General features: G+C 43.8%; 2 protein-coding genes across 2 annotated transcripts in view; one reads left to right on the top strand and one right to left on the bottom strand.

Annotated features, from left to right (window-relative positions):
* Positions 1–6980, top strand: part of LOC111959271 (telomere-associated protein RIF1) — a 34102-nt gene extending 27122 nt beyond the window's left edge. The window contains exons 28-35 of the mRNA XM_070437726.1: positions 177–594; positions 888–3937; positions 4141–4272; positions 4533–4619; positions 4881–4996; positions 5540–5693; positions 5876–5996; positions 6203–6980. Of these exons, the coding sequence (XP_070293827.1) occupies positions 177–594; positions 888–3937; positions 4141–4272; positions 4533–4619; positions 4881–4996; positions 5540–5693; positions 5876–5996; positions 6203–6468 (4344 nt within the window). The 3' untranslated portion in view covers positions 6469–6980. The remainder of the gene's footprint in view (positions 1–176; positions 595–887; positions 3938–4140; positions 4273–4532; positions 4620–4880; positions 4997–5539; positions 5694–5875; positions 5997–6202) is intronic.
* A 310-nt stretch (positions 6981–7290) lies between these two features.
* Positions 7291–25895, bottom strand: part of LOC111959502 (nebulin) — a 96419-nt gene continuing 77814 nt past the window's right edge. Inside the window, 20 exon segments of the mRNA XM_070437765.1 lie at positions 7291–8231; positions 8523–8626; positions 9363–9503; positions 9694–9786; positions 9999–10185; positions 10436–10543; positions 11032–11124; positions 11621–11713; positions 12393–12484; positions 13012–13093; positions 13649–13753; positions 14185–14292; positions 16831–16935; positions 17130–17234; positions 17603–17716; positions 18262–18372; positions 20996–21100; positions 21798–21902; positions 22966–23070; positions 23328–23438. Of these exon segments, the coding sequence (XP_070293866.1) occupies positions 8058–8231; positions 8523–8626; positions 9363–9503; positions 9694–9786; positions 9999–10185; positions 10436–10543; positions 11032–11124; positions 11621–11713; positions 12393–12484; positions 13012–13093; positions 13649–13753; positions 14185–14292; positions 16831–16935; positions 17130–17234; positions 17603–17716; positions 18262–18372; positions 20996–21100; positions 21798–21902; positions 22966–23070; positions 23328–23438 (2241 nt within the window). The 3' untranslated portion in view covers positions 7291–8057.

The following is a 25895-nucleotide window of genomic DNA, read 5'->3' as shown; positions in this document are numbered from 1 at the left end:
AACACAAGCTATTCATTGTTCCATTTACCCCCCGAGGTCTGAAATGTCCTTATTTGCCCCAATAAACGGTTTTCTTTTGATTGAAAACATATGGGTGCCTTCATAGCCAACAGGCCTTTTCTTCAAATTTAAAGTGAAAATCCCCAAATACAAATGTCTCATTATTTTCGTCACAGGTTCCAGAAGAAAACATGGAAATGGGGGAGGACGTTGCTGACGACACCCAGGAATATATCAGTCCAACCAATGAGACAGCAGAATCTGCAAAGGGAGAGGAGGAGCCTGCTGATGAGTTACTTCCTGAGTCTGCAGACATTTCCATGGAGGATGTCAATGAAGACGTTTCATTGAAGGATGACTCTGCCATGGATACCAGAGAGGGCACCAACCCTGACGTCTCTGGCTGCTCTGACATGGTCTCAGGGACGCCTCAGAAAACCAACAGTCGTCGCCAGTCTTTCATCACTCTGGAGAAGTATGCTGAGGGGAAGCCTGCTAGTCCTGCCAGCGTGGTGACGTTTACAGGCCCCCTCACCAGGACCGCTAACAGCCAGAAGCAGGATGCTTCCTCTCCGGAACCACCGGCAGGTGCCGGCCAGGCGCAGGCGGCTTCCTCTCCGGAACCACCGGCAGGGGGCGGCCAGGCGCAGGCGGCTTCCCCTCCGGAACCACCGGCAGGGGGCGGCCAGGCGCAGGCGGCTTCCCCTCCGGAACACCGCAGGTGCCGGCAGCGCAGGCGGCTTCCCCTCCGGAACCACCGGCAGGTGCCGGCCAGGCGCAGGCGGCTTCCCCTCCGGAACCACCGGCAGGGGGCGGCCAGGCGGCTTCCTCTCCGGAACCACCGGCAGGGGCCGGCCAGGCTGCTTCCTCTCCGGAACCACCGGCAGGGGCTGACACGGACTCGCAGGAGACTGAACAAGCAAGATTTAGAAGCTCCAAGAATCAGTCTTCCAAAAAAGAGGGAGAGAAACCTGAACCTTCAGAAGACAAAAAGCAATCTGAGGTTGAGAAACCAGCTGAGAAAAGAACAAGTGAAACCGACGAGGACGACGTCATCCCAGACACCCAGACTCCGGTGGAAATACTGAAGGAAGTTCTAGTTCCTGCAGTTGAAGAAGTAGTAATGGTAAACAACAGTCAGAAAGAAGAGGAATCTCAAGGTCTTCTGGAAGGTTCTCCCAGTTCCCAGGCCGATCTGAGCCAAGGTGAACCAAGGCGGTCCGGACGGCGGAGGAGCAGGCCACTGAGACCAGGAGAAGATGCAGAGGTATGGGAAGAGAAAGACAAACGGAGGAAGTCTCAACCCAAAGAGGCAGAGTGTCAAACGGATTCACCAAAGACTGCGCCCTCTCCTGCCAGTCAAGCAGATGGTCAGTCACAGGGTAGAGCCAGTAGGAGAAGTAAGCTGGCTGTTGACGTGGAGGACCATGGAAAAGACAAGCTGAGAAAAATAAGTCACAAGGAGGAGAGCGAGTTGAGCCAATCAAATTCACAGGTGGCCACGCCTTCACCTGCTGCTGATATCAACAGCCAATCACAGGGTAGCACGGTATCAAGTAGAAGGAGCAGCAAATCAGAGGATCTGGTCAAAGACAAACAAAAGAGAGGTGTTGCAGAGGAGGAGCTCAGTCAAAGTGACTCTCAAACGGACACCCCCTCTGCCTCTGATAATGATAGCCAATCACAGAGTAGATGTAGTCAGAGGAGTAAGTTGGCTGTGGAAGTGGAGGATGATTGCAAGCAGAAACTAAGGAGTATTAGGGCTCAGAAGGTGGAGGAGAAGACAAGCCAAATTGATTCACATGTAGCCACACCATCTCAACAAGAGAGCCAGTCACGGGGTAGTGCAAGCTGGAAGAGCAAACCGCTCAGTGATTTGGAGGAGGTTGACTTTGTAGATGAGGTTGACAAGCAGGATCCTACTGAGCACCAAAGTGATTCTCAGATTGCCACACCCTCTCCTGCTGATCAAACAGGAGATGGCCAATCACAGGGTAGATCTAGCAGGAGGAGTAAATTGGTCACCGAGTCAGAAGAACAGGGTAAAGGCAAGCCAAAGAGGAGAGGCGGTACAGAGCTACTCAGCCAAATTGACTCAAAGACTACACCTTCAACCAAACCTTCAGCCACTCCAACAGATAGCCAGTCGCAGGGTAGAGCAAGCAGGAGAAGCAAGGTTCCCATTGAAGTGGCTGAGTCTGAGGTCAAAAGAAGCCTGCATTTGGCCACTGATTCAGCAGCAACACCAGCGATGAGCCACACTCATTCTCTGGTCGCTCCTTCTGCCACCAGTCCAACAGACCGCCAGCTGAGGCCCAGGGGCAGAACCAGTAAAAGAAGCAAGATGTTAAAGGAGCAGGTAAAAGCCAACAGCAGCCCTAACCCAACTCCTAACATGGAGACTGAGAACTCACAGGTGGGAGATACAGAATCCTCACAGGGAAGTGGAAGGACTAAAAGGCGCAATGCCTCCCAGGCCTTACTAGGCTCCAACGTGGAGAACTCTGAGTCGGATGCTTCAGAACTCCGGGAGGATGTCCAGAAAGGCCGGAAGCCCACGTTAGCTGGAGCGGTTCCAAGCCCACTGGCTACAGTTGGATCAGCAGAGCCAGGGGCTGACCAAGATATCCCAATGGATAGTTCTGAAACTTCTCTAAAGTCAGACTCGCAAAAGTCAGACTCGCAAAACCCATCAAATAAGGCCTTAGAAGTCAATATTCCACAGGATGTGGAGGAAGCCCTTAAAATGGTCAACTCCCTTAAACCTGAAGTGGTAGTTCCAAGTCTTCCTGTGATAACTCCGATAGCTCTGGGGCAGAGGGAGACGGACATGGGGGGTGTGGTTGAGGCAGTTGACCCCGTTGTGCCAGAGAAGGCTGAGAGTGAAAATACTAAGCTTTCTTCTCAACAGACGGACTCTTCAGTAGAACCTGATCTAGAACATAAGAGCCAGGATGCGTGTATGTCTCGATGGAAGAAGGAACGTGGACATAAATGGTCAAAAAGCAAAGCGAATTTCAACACAGTTTCCTCTCAGGAGAGTGACCATGGTGACCTAGAGTGTGACAGGCCAACACAGATCCAAAGTAAGCTGCTCACTGACTCTGAGCAGGCCAAATCTCCCACGCCTTCCACTGAAGGAAATGCCATCTCTGAAGATGGACTAAACAAACTATGTACCCCTCCCATTGCCAATGGCCTCCCCCCAGATACTTCACCTACTGAGGCAACAGAGGAGAAACTGAGTCTTCAGGTCTCTGAGTCCTCAGGGAAGGTTTTAGATGGGCTGAAGCCTGTGGCTGTCTCCAGTGAGGAGGTGACAGAGGAGCAGATGGGAGTACACGAGGAGAACAGACATCCAGATTCTGCTACCAATGTTCTAGAGGAGGACCAACTGGAAGATGTTGGCAGGTCTATTGGGGAAGCCCAGCCAGGGTGTTCCAAAGCCTTAGATGAGGAGCAACGGGAGGAGCAGTACACATCTATCAAAGAAGGACAGCCAGAGGCTGACAGCACCTCTACTGGAACCAGAGAAACCCACACTGAGCCTCAGGCGGACAACGTTCAAGATATCACTCCTCTCCAAGAGAGGGCAAAAACTGACAATGTATCTGGCCTCGAGTGTGAAGAGGGTGAAGAAACCCAGATGGACAATAATGACCTAGATCTATCTCCTTTAAACTCTTTTACCCTTGTGTCCTCTGACCTTCACGAAGCCCCAGTGCCTCTACATCACCCAAGTACCTCTAAAGACATGTTGTGCCAAGACTCCCCACCCAAGCAGAAGGATGCTGTGATGGGGCTGGAGGTGGGCCATAGCCCCAGCAGTGGCAGGACCAGGGGGTTGTGGTCCCCCTTAGCTTCCCCCTCCACCTCTATCCTGAAGAAGGGACAGAAAAGACCAATAGAAGAGGAGAGTCCTTCGCCTTTCACCAAGGTAATGTGATCAGGGGTACTTAATCAATGACGATTTACAAATCATACATTTATGCATATATTCTAATTATCTGCATTCAACTGTCAGTATAAATTGAAAATTACACGCTTTCAGTTGAAGAGAATCCTTGATGTATCTATGATGGCATTAGCAGGTTTTGAAAACAAAGTGTGATAAATTAATACATAGTTTTTATTTCGCAGTCTCGACGAGTATCATTTGCTGACCCAATCCAACACCAGGAGCTGGCAGATGACATTGACCGTCGCAGCCCTGTCATCCGATCCAGCTCCCCAAGAAGCAAAACTACCAGCAGCAGCATCCCTCAGGCCAAGGTACATGATCCACTAGTGATGTGTAATAAATGTCATTTTAAATACTCTGCACTAAATCATTAAAGGCTCAATTTAGTTAAGATAAGTGTGTGAAACTTCAACTTTTGCCTAAATCATCAATGGGAGGCAGTGATATTCTGACTTGATTTCTGCACAATTAACTCAGTGGCCACAGATTAACTGAACTTCCCCTTGACTTTTTTGATGTCTCTTTCATTTTGACCCTTACTGTGATAGCCTAACCTCTGCTCTATTTGCAGTATATCACAACACCAACAAAGGGCCTACTGATCCTCAGTCCACGCAATCTCCGCAGCCCGGGGTACAAGAGCTCCAAGAAATGCCTGGTATGTACCCTCGGATACACAGGAAGTACCCAAGTTATTTTCAGACTAGATCATAATCCTAAATTCAATCCTTTTCGTAAAACCTAATGGATTAGATGATGATCTTATTATCCACAAGGACATTCATTTTGCAGCATCCATACATTCACTACATATAGACAGAACAGCCAATTTGGTCCATTGGTTTACTGTCCATGATTGTTGTGCATGTGCCCGAGTGTCATTCCTACTTAGCTTCTGACTTGATGAATGTTGTTTCAGATCTCTGAGCTGGGCCAGGAGCCGAGGCCCATCCCTAAAGACTGTGTGTACCCGGCCCTGGTCCACTGTTCTACCCCTGTGGAAGCAGTGCTGCCTCAGATCACCTCCAACATGTGGTTAGTGTAACCCAGAGAACTCTGGTCCCAAAAAAATGAACTGCTTCTACAATATATCAAGTTTAATACAATACGAGTTGCAACAAGAGAACAACAATCCAACATGGGTTCCCATACAACTGTAGCAGATATCCAAAGCTTTAGGCATTTCTTTATAATTAAAATGGGCCATCAGCCATTGCTACATACATTTTTGGACTTATAAATGTACTGATATGTATCCAATGATTCTTGAAGAATATAACTTACAAATGCCCCATGAGCTTAGTTCAACTGTCACACTCCATGAGAACCCAAAATATAAGCTTGTTTTTCTCCAATGTTTGTGAACAAACACTATATAGCCTCAAAACATGGTTCAAACAATCATTTTGATATCATGGAAGGTCAGTCCTTGCATCCATAGCTCTATGAATTTGCGTGTTACATTTCTCCAGTCCCGTCCCTCAGCTTTTTACCGAAACAACGAGTGTGGAGGGTGTTTTGCTATTCCTTCTACTGCTGATAGCTGCTTTAACATATTCTGTCATTATTTATCCTCAGGCCTCGTGGCTTTGGCCAGCTTGTGCGAGCCCGGAATATCAAAACTGTTGGAGACCTCAGTGCTCTCACACCAAGTGAAATCAAGAACCTTCCCATTCGTTCCCCAAAGATTTCTAATGTGAAGAAAGCACTTAAAATATACCATGAACAGCAGGTATTTTGCCCAAACTTAAAACCTGTGACTTTTTCCTACCTTCTGAAAATGCAAATGAGATATTTGTGTTACACAGTTAATGATAATTGTCATACGCGGTTAATTATTGTAGAGATGGGCACAGTTCAGGTGGTTTATCTATTTGTTCTGTAATGGATCGTTTCACCTTGTCACTGCTTCAGCGGAAGGGCCGTAGTGATGAGCTGAAGAGTTTTGAGGAGATGGAGAAGATGACATCTGAGCTGGAGGAACCAACTGTTCCTCAGAACCAGGAAGAGGACAAGACTCCAGGAGATGCTCTAGGTGAGTTCAATTAACCTGTGTTGACCCAAAGCCAAAGGCAAATTTGTGCAGTAAGAGAATAAGTGGCTGTGAAATTGCTCAATTGAACTTGCCACAAATACATTTTTTATATAAACCTAAAAAAAATTTAAGCTGTATTTAATTCAGCTCACTGAACAGAACTCAATATCATAGATGATTATCATGCATGATGTTCCCTTCTGTAGTCACAGAGTTGTTGGATGAGCCAGTGTCCAAGGAGCATCCAGAGGAGAGACCGGACCAGAGCAGGCCTGACCACCAGAAGACTGCTGAGGGGGGTCTGCTGTTGGAGGTGGAGTCTCTGGCGGCTCATCTGACTGGGGAGGGATTGAGCCACTGCTCCTCTGACCAGCTGGTTCAGATCCATGATCAGCTGGGAGGCATGATGAGGACTGTGGTGGTGCAGCTGCAGAGCAGACTACTGGCTCAGAACAAAGACAGCGGACCCTGATCCAAACACTATACAGTCCCAGGGTTTGGATTACATCATTTGGGAATGCCCCACGTGAAGTCTCTTGAAGATGCCTATTGACAATTGTGGGGGGCGGCACATTGGGTGTTTGAATTCTTACAGAGGTCTTGTTTATGTGGGGGCCGGGGCCCCCCAGCCCCCATGGACTTCAAACCCCAATCAAGGTTTCCCCTCTCACACTCCGACTCTTAAGATCTTTTTTTTAAGAGTTAACCAAGTACTACACCACAAGTCCACCAGGATCTGTTTGGATTGTGTTTTTAAACTCCTGTTTTCTTTGGCCTTTTTCCTTGTCCTCTCTGATGGCGACATTTTATAAATGCTAGTTCAGGCTAAAAAAGTAGTGGTGGCGATTAGTTGTCATGGCAACAGAGTGAAAGCGACGCATTGTCTGATTGGCTATACCAGGAAGTGATATTTTAACGATACATTGTGGTCAGGAGGATGGCACTTTTTACGTTATGTATTTAAATAAAGGTTTGAAAGACGGAGGCTGTATCACAGTGTTGTTCTTTGGATGTATGGGAAGTTGTATACAGTATGTGAGCATAAGGCAATGTACTTCTGTTCTGAATTCATGATTTAATGCCAGTACTGAGGCTGTCATAGATGTCCAGGCCACAACATTACCTGCCTCCAGGGTAGGGTTTGTTTTGTCAATAAAACAGCTCCCTAAAAAACTGACTCGGCTTCAGCTTGTCAATATACTTTAGCAGCTTGCGTAAAGTGGTGTCTGGCTTGAACTATATGTAATGTAGCGAGGCCACAAGGTAGAGAAATAAGAACACAAGACCTCAGTAGTGCAGCAGGTTGGTGTTTTATTATCTACTGATCGAAGGTATTTTACTTCCTTTACCCCCAGACGAGGGAACGAAACACATGCAATGAGTGACCAGCCTTCGGCTACTTCAGGAGGGAAGAGGCTTCTCAAACGGGTGTATTCAGGGAGGTGAAACTCGCTGATAGAAATAAGAATAGGGAATCGTGTCCGCTCTATTAGCCAATCATATCTGTTCTACACTATATTCTTATCTGAACGTTCTGTAATGTTACATCCTCAGGAACAGACCCCTGGTTACGTCTTTTCTTCATCAACCCCTTGTGGTTTTAGGTGATTAAACAACTTTATTCTCTCCATACATTACACTTTCCTATCGTCCATATACGTCGCATGTAAGCTCATCTGTTTTTGTGTGAAAATTAACTTTCAGTAAAGCTTTTCAAAAATATTTAACCGACATTGATTAAATAAGGTTCTGTCTGCAATTTACAAAATAATGGGCTTTTCGTCATATTGTTCTTTCAAGACAAGGTCTTGGAAAATGATGAATGTTCTTCTACAGTAGTCTATATAGGTATTTATACATTTCAGCTTCTCATGTCACATCCACAGGGCCTTGGGAAACGGGCATCAACAAGAATTGCATGTATACTACAGCTACAAAAATCTAATCTAAGCGATCGTCTACACATATAACAGGTTTACGAAGCGACAGATTCAGCCGTAGATGGTGGCCAGGTGGATGTGTCTCACCCACTCCGGGGGGAGGGGTGGGTGGGACTTGTCTTTAGATTGCTTCAACGTAATTGGCCGGCAGCATGCCAGTCTTCCCTGAGCGCTGCACAGTGCCGTACATCCAGCCCTCGTCGATGGACTGCACGTTTACGATAACATCACCATCCTTGAAGGAGACCTCGTCCATGTCGGCAGAGGAGTAGTCATACATGGCACGCACAGTTTTCTGAACGGGACAAAAAATGTTTTAGTAATGACAGCTGATATAGAGAAAGCCACGGATAGCTTACTATCATACATTTTTGGAACATGGTAGTGAGTAGTGCACAGCAACCCCACCAAAAGGAAATTTGCCCAAAACTCCAACACGCCTCCCTGTTTCTCTGGCATCTCCCTTCTCAATGTGGAGGCAATACAATCTAATTCTGTTTCACAGTCAGTAACATCAACGATGACTGGTTGCCACGGTAATGATCTATGTCCTGTGAGCCTGGTACAGTCAAAGTACAGTACTCACCCCGGTGGTGGAAGGGTGGGAGGGGACAGAGGACACGGTGGTCTGCTGTGTGGCTACAGAGGAAGACCTCTGCTGCAGCTCCACGGTCTTGGTGTGTGTGTAACCTGCAGATAGGAAAGACATTAGTCAGCTGTCACAGTTAGAATGAGGCCTTAGGTATAGATACTTCTACCAGAGCGAGCTGGGAACAGGGCACTGACTGTACCAAGTATTGACGATACTTGAATATAAAGGTCTGCCATCTACACTGAGTGTACAAAACATTAGGAACACCTGCTCTTTCCATGACAGACTGACCAGGTGAAAGCTATGATCCCTTATTGAGGTCACATGTTAAATCCACTTCAATCAGTGTAGATGAAGGGAAGGAGACAGGTTAAAGAAGGATTTTTAAGCCTTGAGACAATCGAGACATGTTTGTGTGCCATTCAGAGCGTGAATGGGTAAGACAAAATATTTGAGTGCCTTTGAGCAGGGTATGGTAGTAGGGGCCAGGCGCACCGGTTTGTGTCAAGAACTGCAACACTGCTGGGTTTTTCACACTCAACAGTTCCCTGTGTGTATCAAGAATGGTTCACCACCCAAAGGCATCTAGCGAACTTGACACAACTGTGGGAAGCATTGGAGTCAACATGGGCCAGCATCCCTTTGGAACGCTTTCAACACCTTGTAGTGTCCATGCCTCGACGAATTGAGGCTGTTCTGGGGGCAAAAGACGGTGCAACTCAATATTAGGGAGGTGTTCCTAATGTTTTGTACACTCAGTGTCTATGGGTTTGATGGTGTGATATCTGAACTGGGTTGTGATTGTGTGAGGTGGGCCTACTACAGTAGACCTACCCATGGAGGTGGTAGCAAAGCCGTTGCTGTACAGGGACACGTGGTGGGCTGGGTCCTCAGACACCTCAGACTTCTCATCGCCAACACCACTCATAGCGCTGGTGGAGCGGGAGTGCTCCTTGCTGCGACGCTGGGCTTGGACTGTCACACAGAGGGCAAAGGTCAGGGTTCAACAAAACCTACAAATATTGGTTGCACTTTATATTGAATGACTAGGCCATTATGAATAAAATCATAATGCTTATAAATGATTATAGATGTTTATATGCCAAATCAAAGAGTTTCCTGTGGATTATGCTGTTCAGGTGTGATGCTTCTCTCTCTCTCTTACCTGACATCATGTGCAGACTCCTGGACTGGATGTTGTCCTCAGCAGGGTCGTAGTCAAACACAGAGCCGGGGTTGGTGCGCCATACACGCAGATCTGAGGGTGAACAGACAGGTTTTACAGAACGGCTGTTACAACATAGATCAAATGGATGTAGAATAATTGGTTGGTGTTTGTGGGTCTCGGCACAGCGTGTGTGTGTGTGTGTGTGTGTGTGTGTGTGTGTGTGTGTGTGTTGGTGTGTGTGTGTGTGTGTGTGTGTGTGTGTGTGTGTGTGTGTGTGTGTGTGTGTGTGTGTGTGTGTGTACCGGTGACTGTCTCCTGTTCGTGCTCCACCACGCGTCTCTTCTCCATCTCCACCACACGTCTCTGGATGCCACGGTAGTTGATGTCGCTGAACTCCTGGGTGTTCTTCTTCACGCGGTCCATCACGGGGTCAGAGGTGGTGGGAGTGAAGCTGCCCTTACTCTTCTCAAAGTCCTGGTGGTATTTCACCTGGTGGACAGAGAGCCGTGGGATGGTTTTATATCAGTCGGGAATGAGTAATCAACTTGGTATGGCATTTGTTATTACTTTTTAATAAAGGACCCAGTGGTAAGACAATATTTCAACTTTAGTGGTATGGTTTTACATGGGTATGAATTATGAATGTGAGAAATTTTGTCTGGCATGTGTTATTACAAGAAAAATACTCTTTACAAGCCTACAAGAGATATTATAACATCTACAAAAACAATTGACTCACTCCAGAGATGTTGCGCTGGGTCTCCTTGACGCGTCTCATCTCAGGTGTGTCCAGCACAAAGGCAGCCTTGCCCTGCACCTGTTTACGGAAGCTGTCAGAGTACAGCACCTGTGGGACAGCAGAGAGGACAGCAGAGGAACAACGTCAGCACCAGAGTTAACCCCCTTTATCTGCTGAACCTGTGTGTGACAGAATGTGGCACAACAACAACAGATAGGGTCACTCTGAGAAGGGCTTATTATTGGGACCTCAGACGATATTAGCAGGGAGATTCAAACCTTCAGAGTGGGGGTGGATTAAGAGGGCGTGTCCCAATTCATAATGGAGTTAGGAGGGTGTGTTCCAATCCTTAATTGGGGTGTTGGGAGTGGGAGGAAGCCAGGGGAAAAGGAGGACTTGACTAGTTTCAATAACAAGGCAGAGGGTTAGCCATGATATACAAATAGATGAGGAGAGCAGAGGATGACTACTGTAGATCTGATTAATGAGGTTAACTAGAGCCAGAAGAAGAACAGGAGGGAGTTAGATGAGAGGGTTAACGTGGGTTCTAAAGGGATCTAAAGGGGCACACAGGTCCTGGAGGACGGCTGGTGTACCGAGCTAATCTGTTCTTGGTTCCGTTTCGCTCTCTCCATCTCTGGAGTGAACACCTGGGGCGTTCCTTTGGCAGAACTGTCCTTATACAACACCTACAGGGCAGAAGCACAGCCCCCAGGGGACAGTGAGACACACACTGCAACAACACAATCCAACACACACCAACACACACTAAAACATCCCAGCCTCCACAGCATGGCAAGGATGTTAGTTGCCACACTAAAACAGGAGATAAATAGCACACATCTTAAAGGAAGAACGCTGCTGTGGAGATACAAATTAAAAAAAGGTTACGCAAAAACACTCAAAATGTGAGGAAGTAATTTTGAAGAGGGTGTTTTAGCTGAGGTTAGAATGAAGGGAGTCAAAGATGATTTACTGAGGGCGGAAGGTGGAAGGATAGATTGAAAGGAACGAGGAAGGATGGAGAAGGATGATGTGTTGTATTAGGATCAGGGTTGATTGTTGATGACAAGGGCTGAACCGATAGAGAAGACAGTTTAAGGAGGTAAGGGAGGATCACGCACAAATCTCGACTAAACAGTGAAAAACACAGAAACACGTGTTGGCATTGGTTTCCTCTAGTACCGAGCTGATGTTCTTCTGCATCTCACGAACCCTCTTCACCTCCGGTAGGTCTGAGATGGCTGTGCACCGACACAACGAGTCCTTGTACTTTATCTACCCATCAGATCAGCATTATGGTCCCATGCAGAAGAGAGGTGATGTCACAATGGACAAACACACACAGAGAGAGCAACTGTGAACCAGAGACATCGGACAGCAGAGAACAGATTACAGGAAGCACTGTAGCTACAAATGACATTGAACCGTTAATAGCACAAGGGACAAGAGCGTATGCAGAAGAATAAAGCTAGATTGAACACATGGGACACAGCAGCAACTTCAGCAAAATATTTTGGGATCATACACCTCTTCTGAAATAATATAGACTATTTAGATATATGCATGTACTCACAGGGAGGGGTTCCGCCACCAACATATTGTTTAAACATATTGTGGCTTCATGTTACCAGAGAACTTGACATGTTTTAATATTCTATTTTTAAATCATTGTCTACTTATAGTACGCTTCATTTTTACATTAGGACATTTTTTAACAGATATAGGTTTTGGGCTGGGGTAAGACTAAAAAGGGTTGGACAGGGAATTAAAGTGGGGTTGGAGTTGTACATGGGCTTGCGTAACAGGAGCAGGACAGACAGGAGTATATAAATGAATCAATAAATGGATGAATCAATGATTGATATACTCCTGTCCTGCTCCTGATCATCAAGCCCCTGTAGAACTATATGGATGGTAGATGGAGGGTAAAGAACGACAGTATAAAAACCTGTACCATGCTAATGTGTTGCTGGTTGCGTTTAACTCTGTCCATCTCTGGGGGGTCTGATATAGCTGCTCCTCTTTGTACTGAATCTTTAAACAGTAACACAGAGACAACCAGTCAAAAACAGGGTTTATTGCCCACTCAAATAAAAACTAAGGAGATGGTAAACGTATGAGGGCTGCCATAAAATGCATGCAAAGGTTTGGGTTATAGTTAGACTACCGTTTCAAAATCTCACAGCACTTCAGTAAAGAAAACTGAAGAAATAGAATTAAAAGACAAAAACATTATATGATGAAGATTAATAGAAACAAAAAATGGAGAAGAAAAAGCAAAAGGCAATTTGTTTGTCTGGTAGGAAACCAACCAATAGAAAACCAAGAAAACAAACAAGGGATGAATCTATTTAGGGCTTTAGTTTGGAGGACAGTTATTTTTGTACCGCTAAGTTATTTTGAAGTGCTAGACTTCATCTTGGCACACAGAAGTTAAAGGTCAGGAGAATAACCACTGATGCTTTAGGGGGCATTATTGGAGGTCAGTTAGGGGTCATATGACAGAGAAGGTATGAGTTTTTTGGGAGTTTGTTGGTTGGGAAATTAAGCGGGGCTAGATAGAAACTCTAATACCGAGCTGATGTTCTTCTGCATCTCACGAACGTTCTTCACCCCCGGTAGGTCTGAGATGGCTGTGCCCCGACACAACGAGTCCTTGACCTACTCTAGGGGTTCCATGAGAAACACAGAGACAGAGACAAAGCAAGACAGATAACAAATATAAAGCACACGTACTGTACACTACATGTATACTACACGTACACTACACGCATACAGCAGCAGCAGCAAGGACGATGGCCTCACTGAAGACAGTGAGAATGCAGCTGGCATAAAGCAGGTAGATAACACAGTTGTGACATTTACATTGCATGTCAACAGCAGTTAAGTGCTTTTGCTTTTACAGAATATACTGCAAATTATATAACACTATGAACTGACTAGGGAACCTCTGTGCGAACGAAAGGTAGATATTTGGTTTAATTTATTACAGATCTTAGATGTAACGTTAATTAATTATTTTAATGTTCTGATGATTAGCACAAACTCTGCAAAACGGGGTTGAAAATGTGAAAAGAAAAAATGGTTGCAATTATGTAGAGATTAAAACATTATATGGTGTTTTTTTTGGTTAAATTTGAGATCTGGGGGGGGTTCAACATGGAGCCTATGGCATGGAAGCGTAGACTGAGTGAAGACAGGCAGGGTCACCCTATAGTGTACCGTGCTAATGTTTGTCTGATTGCATTTAACTCTGTCCATCTCTGGGGTGTCTGACAGAGCTGTTCCTCCTCCAAAGTCCTCTTTGTACCAAATCTTTAAACGGTAAGAGGAGGAAAACAGTAGTGAGTCTTTGTTCTATCAGTTGAGAGGTTGGTTGAGTGATTTGTGCATGGGTAAAATACAGGGAAAAGACAGCTAGGCCTACAACAGACAAAAACCAGAAAGAAGACAATTTCTAGATGACACATGACATTACGAGTATTAAAGCATTAAACCTGTTGCCTCAAAGTGTTACCATATGCCGTATTTCATAATGACATTGCTCAAACCAGAGGTCTAAAATCTAAAAATGTTATTAACCTAATACAGAAACACAAGTTTGGCTATGATTAATCTCTCACTATCAGTTCAAGAGGGTAATAAGGGTAATAAGAAAGGGGAGGAAAAGAAAGAAGTGAAAATGTGCTATTAGAAAAGGTGAAACATATATATATTTTTAAATACTCATGGAGCAGTAGGTATACCCAACTGAAATTTTTTGTATTCTCGTTAACACAAAGAATTTCAGGGCTTTCCTTTATTGACGACACTTTGCCTTTTACGTTTTTAAGGTGGTCTGTCTGGTACTGAAGCTACAGGGAAAAGAGCACAAGTGCAGTTAACATGTCTCCCAATAACAAAAACATCAAGAAAAGAAAAGAGAGATTGGAGTCATTAATACTTGTTTTTCAACCACTCCACACATTTCTTGTTAACAAACTATAGTTTTGGCAAGTCGGTTAGGACATCTACTTTGTGCATGACACAAGTAATTTTTCCAAAAATTGTTTAAAGACAGATTATTTCACTTATAATTCACTGTATCACAATTCCAATGGATCAGAAGTTTACATAAACTAAGTTGACTGTGCCCTTAAACAAAAATGATGTCATGGCTTTAGAAGCTTCTGATAGGCTAATTGACATCATTCCAGTTAATTGCAGGTGTACCTGTGAAAGTATTTCAAGGCCTACCTTCAAACCCAGTGCCTCTTTGCTTGACATCATGGGAAAATCGAAAGAAATCAGCCAAGACTTCAGAAAGAAAATTGTAGACCTCCACAAGTCTGGTACATCCTTGGGAGCAATTGCCAAATGCCTGAAGGTACCACGTTCATCTGTACAAACAATAGTACGCAAGTATAAACACCATGAGACCACGCAGCCGTCATACCGCTCAGGAAGGAGACGCATTAACAAGAAAGGAGAAATGTCCTTTGGTCTGATGAAACAAAAATAGAACTGTTTGGCCATAATGACCATTGTTATTTGGGGAGGAAAAAGGGGGAGGCTTGCAAGCCGAAGAACACCATCCCAAACGTGAAGCACGGGGGTGGCAGCATCATGTTGTGGGGGTGCTTTACTGCAGGAGGAACTGGTGCACTTCACAAAATAGATGGCATCATGAGGATGGAAAATTATGTGGATATATTGAAGCAACATCTCAAGACATCAGTCAGGAAGTTCAAGCTTGGTTGCAAATGGGTCTTCCAAAAGGTCAATGACCCCAAGCATAATTCCAAAGTTGTGGCAAAATGGCTTAAGGACAACAAAGTCAAGGTATTGGAGTGGCCATCACAAAGCCTTGACCTCAATCCTATAGAAAATTTGTGGGCAGAACTGAAAAAGCGCGTGCGAGTAAGGAGGCCTACAAACCTGACTCAGTTACACCAGCTCTGTCAGGTGGAATGGGCCAAAATTCACCCAACTTATTGTGGGAAGCTTGTGGAAGGCTACCCGAAACGTTTGACCCAAGTTAAACAATTTAAAGGCAATGCTACCAAATACTAATGGAGTGTATGTAAACTTCTGACCCACTGGGAATGTGATGAGAAATAAAAGCTGAAATAAATCATTCTCTCAACTATTATTTTGACATTTCACATTCTTAAATAAAGTGGTTATCCTAACTGATCTAAGACAGGGAATGTTTACTAGGATTAAATGTCAGGAATTGTGAAAAACTGAGTTTAAATGTATTTGGCTAAGGTGTATGTGAACTTCCGACTTCAACGGTATCTAATAAGCCATTCTGTTATTACATATACTGAACAAAAATATAAATGCAACACGCAACATTTTCAAAGATTTTACTGAGTTACAGTTCATATAAGGAAATCGGTCAATTGAAATAAATTCATTCGGCCCTAATCTAAGGATTTCACATGATTGGGAATACATATATGCATCTGTTGGTCACAGATACCTTTAAAAAAATGAGCCTCACAATAGGCCTCAGGATCTCGTCACGGTATCGCTGTGCATTCAAATTGCCATCAATAAAATGCAATTGTGTTCGTTGTCCGTAGCGTATGCCTGCCCGGACCATAACCCCACCGCCACCATAGGGCACTCTGTTTACAACGTTGACATCAGCAAACCGCTTGCCCACACAACGTCTGCGGTTGTGAGGCCGGTTGGACGTACTGCCAAATTCTCTAAAACAAGGTTGGAGGCGGCTTGTGAGACAAAACTGTAAAAAAAAAAAAAATTGAGTGGCCTTTTATTGTTCCCAGCACAAGGTGCACCTGTGTAATGATCATGCTATTTAATCAGCTTCAGGATATGCCACACCTCTCAGGTGGATAGATTATCTTGGCAAATAAGAAATGCTAACTAACAGGGATGTAAACAAATTTGTGCGCAAAGTTGGAGCGAAATAAGCATTTTTGGGCGTAAGAAACATTTCTGGGATCTATTATTTCAGCACATGAAACATGGGACCAACACTTTACATGTTGCATTTATATATTTTTTCAGTGTAAACTAAATTATGAAATTAGCTACTGTACTTTCAAACGACAATAAAAAGTCTTGAGCCTGGCTTTTCTGAATCGGTAATTAGATAATAAACATAATGTCCATATGCTGCTGGTTTCTTTTAGTTCAGACAGCACAACACAACAGATGTCCATAAAGAAACAATGAACATATACATGTATATAAAGTATTGAAGGTGATACTTTGAAGTCAAGACACTGAAGATGAACAGAGAGACACCTTGCTGCCACTGACTGACATGGGGACATGGTGAACCTGAGACCTGGAACCTAGGCCTTGGTTCCAAACAGAGGGTTCTAAAACAGAAGGTTCTAAAATGGAATGGAGAGTTTTAAAAGGCTTCTACTTACAGTGCTGAAGTTCTTCTGATTCTCACGGACTCTCATCATCTCAGGGGTGTCCAGGACGGGCACATAGTGAGACATGCACTTCTCAGCCTCCTCCCTGTACTTTTTCTGTTGGGACAAAGTACACAGAGAGAGAGAGACGTCACATAAGAGCTTGGTCATTCAACTCTAATGGCAATTTATTCAAAGCAAATGAGTCTATATCAATCAAATCGATGCAAAATGTATCTACATAGTTTATGAAGTGTTTACGTACACTTTTAATAATAGACATCCATAGTAGTTTGTAGCATTCCTCTTACCTGGCTGACCATGTTCCTGATATTCTGTGCGTGGAGGATGTCAGGGGTGTCGATAACACTAGTGTAGCTAGCCCTGTCCGCCTCAGCAGTCTGCTTGTACTTTTGCTGAGGGACACAAACTGCAGCTCAGAAACACACTCTTTGTTAAATAACATCTACATGCACTGATGGAGAGTGGTTGTTCAGTATTCTTGGTACAGTACACAATTACAGTATTGAAGGCAATGAACATAACAAAGTGGTTATGATTATAGTGTGCATTCATTACATGTAAAATAGCTATACAGCAACTCAGGTATAACGAAGACAGTTGGACAATATGAAATAGCTTCTAGGTTACAACAAACTGCTTCTCTGGTAGTTATCACCTAAAAAAATATGGCTATAATGTATTATGCTTTTTGAAATTACTGGACTTAATGCACATATTACAAAACAAGGGTGTCTTGGCCCAAAAACCCAGTCCCACTGACCTGGCTGAGGATGTCTGTAGCATTCCTAGCCCTCATGAAGTCTGGCGTGTCTGTAGCCAATGCCAACATTCCCTTGCCCTTGATCTCTGTCTCCAATGTCTTCTTGTACTCTTTCTGCAAACAGCCACATTACACACAGTCAAGTCAAACACAATACTATTTATATAGTGAGTATTCAAAATAACTACTGGATATTATGTCACATTGGTTTAGGGGCTGCAGAACCAGAAACGTCACAGGTTAAAACATCTTCAGCTAAGGGGATGATTAAGGAGACTCCTAGGGAACCGTGAACAGAGAGCTTAGCATCACAAACCAACAGGAACAGATAAAGGGATTAAGTTACAAGTGAGGGAGAGTGATGTGAGACAGGAAGGGTCCACTCAGAGCTGAAAGACAGAAGAAGGTTTAGTGTGAATCTCAGTGAAAGATGTTTCAGACACCATATTATCTGGTTAACCTGGGGAACTACACTATTAGCTCCACAACTGCGTTGAAAACACATTAGTGATGTCATTAGCCAGAGCCAAGAAGAAAACCAATCAGCTGCCTGGTTAGTTAGGTGATGAAGCAGGAAGAGGAGGAGGAGAAGAAGCAGAGGAAGAGGGGGATGAGCGAGGGATTAGAGAAGAAGCCTGTTCCATCTGTAGCAGTCCTACCTGACTCAGGATAGCAGTGGCGTTCCTTGCTCTCAAAAGCTCAGGAGTTTCCTCAAAAACAGTTAGCCCTTTACCCTTCACCCCCTCCTCTAGATCCCTCCTGTAATCTCTCTATGGGGCGGAAGGAAGAATAGAGAGGCTGCAGAGAGACAGGCAGGGTAACACAGGCAGGGCACACAGACAGGACACGGTACGGTAAAGGCTCAGGTGGTAGTACCGCTCAAAGCCACCAAGTCTCGCCTTCAGATTATGACAGACCAGTTCTGGTTTTGGTTGGCATGTATAGACAAATATTGAGTTGCCAAATCGGACATTATTCTTTTTTTTTTTTTTTTTTACAATAAGTATTATGACCAATAGACTTATTAAATTAGACATTGGAAAAACATTGGTGAGTTTGGTAAGCAGCCTGATTAAAAAAACAATCCCATTTTATCAGACAATAGGACAATAAATTCCCACAGAATATTTGGTACAAGACAGTTTGTTCATGAGGCTCTTTGTCAAAAGCACTCATGCCTACATTTCATTAGGGCATAATGCACAACAAACACATGAAACAGGGTTCATTTAAAAAGCCAAACCAGACAGAAAAACCAGATGGACAAAGCAGACAAATGCGGACAGTTGTTTTGCACCAAACCTCCTGTAGTGTCCTACTAGATGGAGGGAATGGTTTGTTTTGCACCAAACCTCCTGTAGTGTCCAACTAGATGGAGGGAATGGTTTGTTTTGCACCAAACCTCCTGTAGTGTCCTACTAGATGAGGAATGGTTTGTTTGCACCAAACTCCTGTAGTGTCCTACAGATGGAGGGAATGGTTTGTTTTGCACCAAACTCCTGTAGTGTCCTACTAGTGGAGGGAATGGTTGTTTTGCACCAAACCTCCTGAGTGTCCTACTGATGGAGGGAATGGTTTGTTTTGCACCAAACCCCTGTAGTGTCCTACTAGATGGAGGGAATGGTGTTTTGCACCAAACCTCCTGTAGTGTCTACTAAATGAAGGAATGGTTTGTTTTGCACCAAACCTCCTGTAGTGTCCTACTAGATGGAGGGAATGGTTTGTTTTGCACCAAACCTCCTGTAGTGTCCTACTAGATGGAGAATGGTTGTTTTGCACCAAACTCCTGTAGTGTCCTACTAGATGGAGGGAATGGTTTGTTTGCACCAAACCTCCTGTAGTGTCCTACTAATGGAGGGAATGGTTTGTTTGGCACCAAACCTCCTGTATGTGTCCTACTAGATGGAGGAATGGTTGTTTTGCACCAAACCTCCTGTAGTGTCTACTGGATGGAGGAATGGTTTGTTTTGCACCAAAACCTCCTGTAGTGTCCTACTAGATGGAGGGAATGGTTTGTTTTGCACCAAACCTCCTGTAGTATCCTACTAGATGGAGGGAATGGTTGTTTTGCACCAAACCTCCTGTAGTATCCTACTGGATGGAGGGAACTAAACAAATCAGGATGTCAACATAGATGACAGCGCAGACATGACAATAAAACAAATTCTACAACTAAAATAGTCACGCAGCATTACTATGGTACTATGAACATGGAAAAGTGTGTATTTATTATGTGTAATAGTCATAGAGTGTATTATCTTCAGGTGGCGAACCATGCAAACTGACCACATCTAACCTGGGTGGGACACAACAATTAAGAAAAAGTCACAAGTGGGATTAAAAGAAGGAGGGCTGTGGTGGTTGTGAGGGACTTAGTACGATTACCAGGGGTGGGTGAAGAGGAGGAGGAGAATGAGGAGAATGAGGAGGAGAGTGAAGAACTGGATGAGGAGGAGGAGGAGGAGGAGGGGAATTAGGAACTGGAGGAGGAGAAGAAGAATGAGGAGTTGAAAGAGGTGGTAAATGCCCGTTCGTTACCTCGCTGGCTATTTTGGTGGCATGTCTGACATGTAACATGGCAGGGGTGAACTCCAAGCCTGAGAGGTTCTTTCCCTTTATGGACTCCTCATATTCCTTATGATAGTCTTTCTATTAGCCACAAAAATAAGACAAGTGACAGACACAGCTGAGCTACAACGTATAACATCCAAGTGTAGTAAGTCCACAGTCACAATGCAAGCTTCACCTCAATATTCTTACTAAGAACAAATCAGGGGTGTATTGCTTTACGCATTACCACAGTATACCTCTGGTGTGGGTAGTGTTTTTGTACACACAATATAATATTTGAAACCTTTTTGTGTTTGTGCATGTATAATAGTGCTCTTTTGTGTAAGGAGCCAAGTCTTCTTCAGCAGTCAATAGTTGAAACATGTTCCCTAAATTAAATCCACGCAGTATGGCAAGTCTTATGTTTTGCATCAGTCTATCTGTGCACCAGGAAGGAAACATGATTACCAGACAGACATCCAGTACCGTACCTTAACCCTGGATCATCAGAGGAACATTTGGATTTCTGAACTTACAGTACATCATGTGTCAGTGCCATAGAAATCTGTTATAGGCGCTAGTGCCAGTGCTTACCTTTCACATCAAATTACACATAGCGAAAGTACAGTTCACAGACATTGTAGTAACACTTATGGAGAACACACAACAGTCTACAGAATCTCCAAATACCACCCCAGAAATACAGTACAGATACATTGTCAGGCAAAAACAGTTGAGTGTTCCGTGTTCTCTTCTGAGCATCAGCGAAACTCCAAACTGCAAAGTAAAATGGTTATTTGAACCAACAGTTAGATATTGGGTTGAAACGATATGTCTATTTACCGCGCTTTGCATGTGCTGGGCTTCCTTAGCCGTCACATAGGTGGGGGTCTCGAAGTCCAGCATGGCCTTTCCTTTAGCCTTCTCATACTTCTCCTTGTACTTCACCTGTCAGACAAACAGGAGTCAGACAAATATATTCACAATATCATAGTCTCTAAATGTATTTATTGAATAAAGTTGACTTACTTTATTGAATAAATATGACTAAATAGGCCATTTAAGGTTACCATTGAGGCCTAAAAGATACCAACTGGGCTATAACACCATAACAGTGTAACAAGGTGTCTTCAGAACAGGGTTTATGACACAGATTTGTTTCAATATGGTGAATTCTGGTACAGATATCGTTTCCACTTAAACCAGGGGAAGTTCATTTTTCCCTTCTAATCCAGAGGGCAAAATTACTCCACACAGAATGGACGCACAGGAACCAGTTTATAAGGATTGCGGTATAAACCTCTCAGGTTTAATGATGGTGTGACGAGTGGATTCATAAAAAAAATCACTTACATAATAACACACAGCCCAACCAACACTTCCAGTAAAACTGTTTTTGCAAGTCAACAATACAAACACTCATTATGTCTCAAAGTGTTCCACTATTTCATGATTTTACAGGTTGGAGAAGAAACAGAATTTAGAATTCAGAATTCAGAATTTAGATTCGCAGGTCGCATGATGAATTGTAATATTGGAGAGATGATTTTCAAACAGGAAGTTGACGTCTCAAACACAGGAAGTTAAAACCGGGTGATGCCAATAGGACTGATTCATTGGTCGTCCCATACATTGGCCCACTTACGTGACTCTGTAGTTCTGAAGCCTCCTTGTGATGAAGCTGTTCTGGTGAGTCAGCAATCATGAGGTAGTGACCCTTACTGTCCTCATGTTTCTTCTTGTACTGGTACTAAGAGGGAATCAGCGCCCAGTAAACAGCTCAGTACAATGGCGTAGGGAAAAAGAGCCACTGTCGTTAGCTCACTCAATGCTACCCATTTAAATATATATATATATTTTTTTAAGAATGTTTTATAAAAAGTTAAGGAGCGGGAATAAAAAGGAATAAAATAATGAAATGAAAGAAAACTAAAAAAAAGAGAGTGAGGCAGAAAGTTCTGAGCGTCAGTGGTTATAGAAGACTAAGTTATGATATACTAAGTTAGATTTTTATGAAGAAAAGAGGAAGAAATCAATTCTGCACACGATAACATGCTAGACAGAGACGATGTGTGAAAAAGACTAATCTAGACCATAGATTAATGAAAAAAGACATGGAAAAGAAGGTTACAGCAGGTTCTAGTACTAGTATTGGGAGAACAAGGGGTTATGTGAGGAAGTTTGTAGGTCAAAGGTGAGAAGGGTCAGGGTCACTACCAGATGATGTCCTTGAGGATTAACTCACTATTGATCTGTGTTTTACTATAGCTTAGATAAGCAAAGCAGGACAAAACTGGTTGAAATGACGTCATTACAACTACATTACAACTATTTCTGGTTGTAAACTGGTAGAAATGACGTCATTACAACTACATTCCAACTATTTCTGGTTGTAAACTGGTAGAAATGACGTCATTACAACTACATTACAACTATTTCTGGTTGTAAACTGGTAGAAATGACGTCATTACAACTACATTCCAACTATTTCTGGTTGTAAACTGGTAGAAATGACATCATTACAACTACATTCCAACTATTTCTGGTTGTAAACTGGTTGAAATGACGTCATTCCAACAATTTCTGGTTGTAAACTGGTTGAAATGACGTCATTACAACCAGATGTGCCTGCTGGGAGAGAGCTAGGCAGAGCCAGTGATTCCTAATGATATGGAATGACTTGGTTGGAGAGTTGCCGTGGCGAGGCGGTTGGTTTTTGAGAAGGCGGTTGTTACGCAACGCGGGATGATGGTGATGATGACACTACCGGGATTCAAGACGGTGGTACAAGGGCTTATGTGAGATTGTCTTACGTCACTGGACAGCTTGCTGGTGCTCAGGTTGTGCTGCATGGACAGAGACTCTGCCATGTCGGTTACAGGTTTGTGCAGCTTCTTCAGGTCGCCCTTGTACTTCACCTGTGAGATGAGAAGACAGACAGAAGAACATCATCGTATTATAGAGAGCTATTAAATAGATAAATCATTATAATATAGTGTAATTATTATATAGATATATTATTATAGAGTTTTCTATAGTACATCTCATGAACTACTTGGTCCCGGTTGCTTGGTATATCTTTGATAAACACCTGTGAGTAAAGACCTCTTAGTCTGAATGAGTATTTATCATATTAAAAGAGTGGTACTCCTACTTGGGTGAGTGCAACACGTACCTCACTAGCCAGCTGGTGTGCATCCTTCTGAGTCTTGTAAACAACACTTTCCTTCATGTCATACTTTGGCCTGAGTCCCTTCTCCTTGTCATACTTGGCCTTGTACTGCACCTGGAGGGATATCATACGGCAGTGTGTGTGTTAGTCTCAGTCTGATTGTGTCTGTGAGGAAGGTAAGCCAATAAAATCAGACCCAGAGAGAGTAGGATTAACGAGGAGAAAAACAGTACACCAGAATACAGTATTCGGTCACATAATATAAAAAGGGCTCATGGTTAGTTCAATGATTTTAGAGGGATCCAAATTCAGAATTTCTGAATCTATGTAACTCCTTACTGTACTCTGTTATTAGCCCTTGTTATAAAGCATAACCATTTGAAGTCAAAAACCATAGGTTGCCTTCTAGGACTAATTTGATATAATGTATCTGTGGGTATAACACATTTTACTTTCAATGAGCAAACTAACCCCAGAAGGCAATTAAGACATAACAGGCATGGGAAACAAATGTACACACAGAACATTTACTTCATATATAGGCTGTTGGAACAGTATATATGGTAGTCAGAAATAGAAAATGAGGGAGAAAGTGATGCTGGGATCCCATTGCAGAGAGAGTCTGAGGTACTCCTAATCAGTAGAGGAACCAGCTGAAGAAAAGTCAGGGAGAGAGAGAGAAACACCAGGGAGAGATAGAGAGAAAGAGGGAGAGAGAGAAACACCAGGGAGAGATAGAGAGAGAAACACCAGGGAGAGAGAGAGAGAAAGAGGGAGAGAGAGAACCAGGGATAGAAAAAAGAGATAGAGAGAGAAAGAGGGAGAGAGAGGAACATCTGGGAGAGATAGAGAGAGAGAGAAAGAGGAGGAGAAACACCAGGGAGAGATAGGGAGAGAGAGAAACACCAGGGAAGAGAAGATAGAGAGAGAAAGAGGGAGAAGAGAGAAACACCAGGGAGAGATAGAGAGAGAAAGAGGGAGAGAGAGAGAACACTGAGAGATAGATGAGAAGAGAGAGAGAGAAACACCAAGAGAGCATAGGAGAGAAGAGGGAGGAACATCGGGGAGAAGATGAGAGAGAAAGGAGAGAAGAGAGAGAAACACCAGGGAGAGATAGAGAGAGAAGAGGAGAGAGAGAACCCAGGGAGAGATAGAGAGAGAAGAAAGAGAGAGAGAGAACAGGGAGAGATAGAGAGAGAAAGAGGGAGAGCGAGAAACACCAGGGAGAGAGAAAAAACACAGGGAGAGATAGAGAGAAAGAGAGAACACCAGGGAGAGATAGAGAGAGTAAGAAAACCAAGGGAGAGATAGAGAGAGAAAGAGGACATCTGGGAGAGATAGAGAGAAAGGGGAGAGAGAGAAACACCAGAGGAGAGATAGAGAGAAAGAGGGAGGAGAAGACGATCGGGGAGACGATAGGAGAAAGAGGAGAGAGAGAACATTGAGAGAGAGAGAGAACAACCTGGGAGAGATAGAGAGAGAAAGAAAGAGGGAGAGAGACGAGAAAGGGAGAGGGAAGAGAGACAAAGGACAGAGAGAGAGAGAACACCATGGAAGGATAGAGAGAGAAAGAGGGAGGAGAGAGAAACAATCCGGGGAGAGATGGAGAGAGACAGAGAAAGAGGGAGAGAGACAGAGAGAAACACAGGGAGAGATAGAGAGAAACACAAGGGAGAGATAGAGAGAGAAAGAGGGAGAGATATGAGAGCAAAACACCAGGGGAGATAGAGAGAGAAGAGGGAGAGATAGCAGAGAGAACACCAAGGGAGAGATAGAGAGAGAAAGAGGGAGAGACAGAGAGAAACACCAGGGAGAGAGACAGAGAGACACCAGGGAGAGATAGAGAGAGAAAGAGGGAGAGAGGAAACATTCGGGGAGAGAGAGAAGAGAAACACCAGGGAGAGATTAGAGAAAGGGGAGAGAGAGAAACATTGGGGAGATAGAGAGAGAAAGAGGGAGAGAGAGAGAGAGAAACACCAGGGAGAGAGAAACATCGGGGAGAGATAGAGAAAGAGAAACACCAGGGAGAGAGAAAGAGGGAGAGAGAGGAATGAGGAGTGTGTAAATCCAAAAGAAATGAGCAAAATAATCTTCTAATTATAATATGCTCCAAATGAAAAGGCAGTGACAGAACTTCTGGCAAACTAATAAAATGGTTCTCATAGGGGTCAACTCTGTCTCCTACTGTTACACAACGAGTTGTGAATAAGATGCCTTAGATAAGCTTTGATACAGGATGTACACAGTCCTCATAGCACAGAGATAATTCTGTAATTCTGTAGAATGATGCAACAACAATAAGCCCATGGCACGGTATCACTGCAGGGGTCATACCACATCAGACCGAGACATTGACTACATGTCCCGGCTATTCAGACATTTATCCTTTAACATGTTGATCCAACTCAGAATTAAAAAAATAAAAATCTATTTAATATTTTTCATTGACTTTTAGGAAAATAGTTATTGCATCACCATGCTTGTCTATGTTTGGCGACCAGCGAATCTTGCGATGGGAGACATACAAAGAAGGTCAAATGAAAACAAGAAAATGGAGGAAAAAGGGAGGAA

This window comes from Salvelinus sp. IW2-2015, linkage group LG36, assembly GCF_002910315.2.
Source record: "Salvelinus sp. IW2-2015 linkage group LG36, ASM291031v2, whole genome shotgun sequence".
NCBI classification, from domain to species: Eukaryota; Metazoa; Chordata; class Actinopteri; order Salmoniformes; family Salmonidae; genus Salvelinus; species Salvelinus sp. IW2-2015.
The sequence above is the reverse complement of the archived record's forward strand: the minus strand, read 5'-3'. Positions and strand labels throughout refer to the sequence as shown.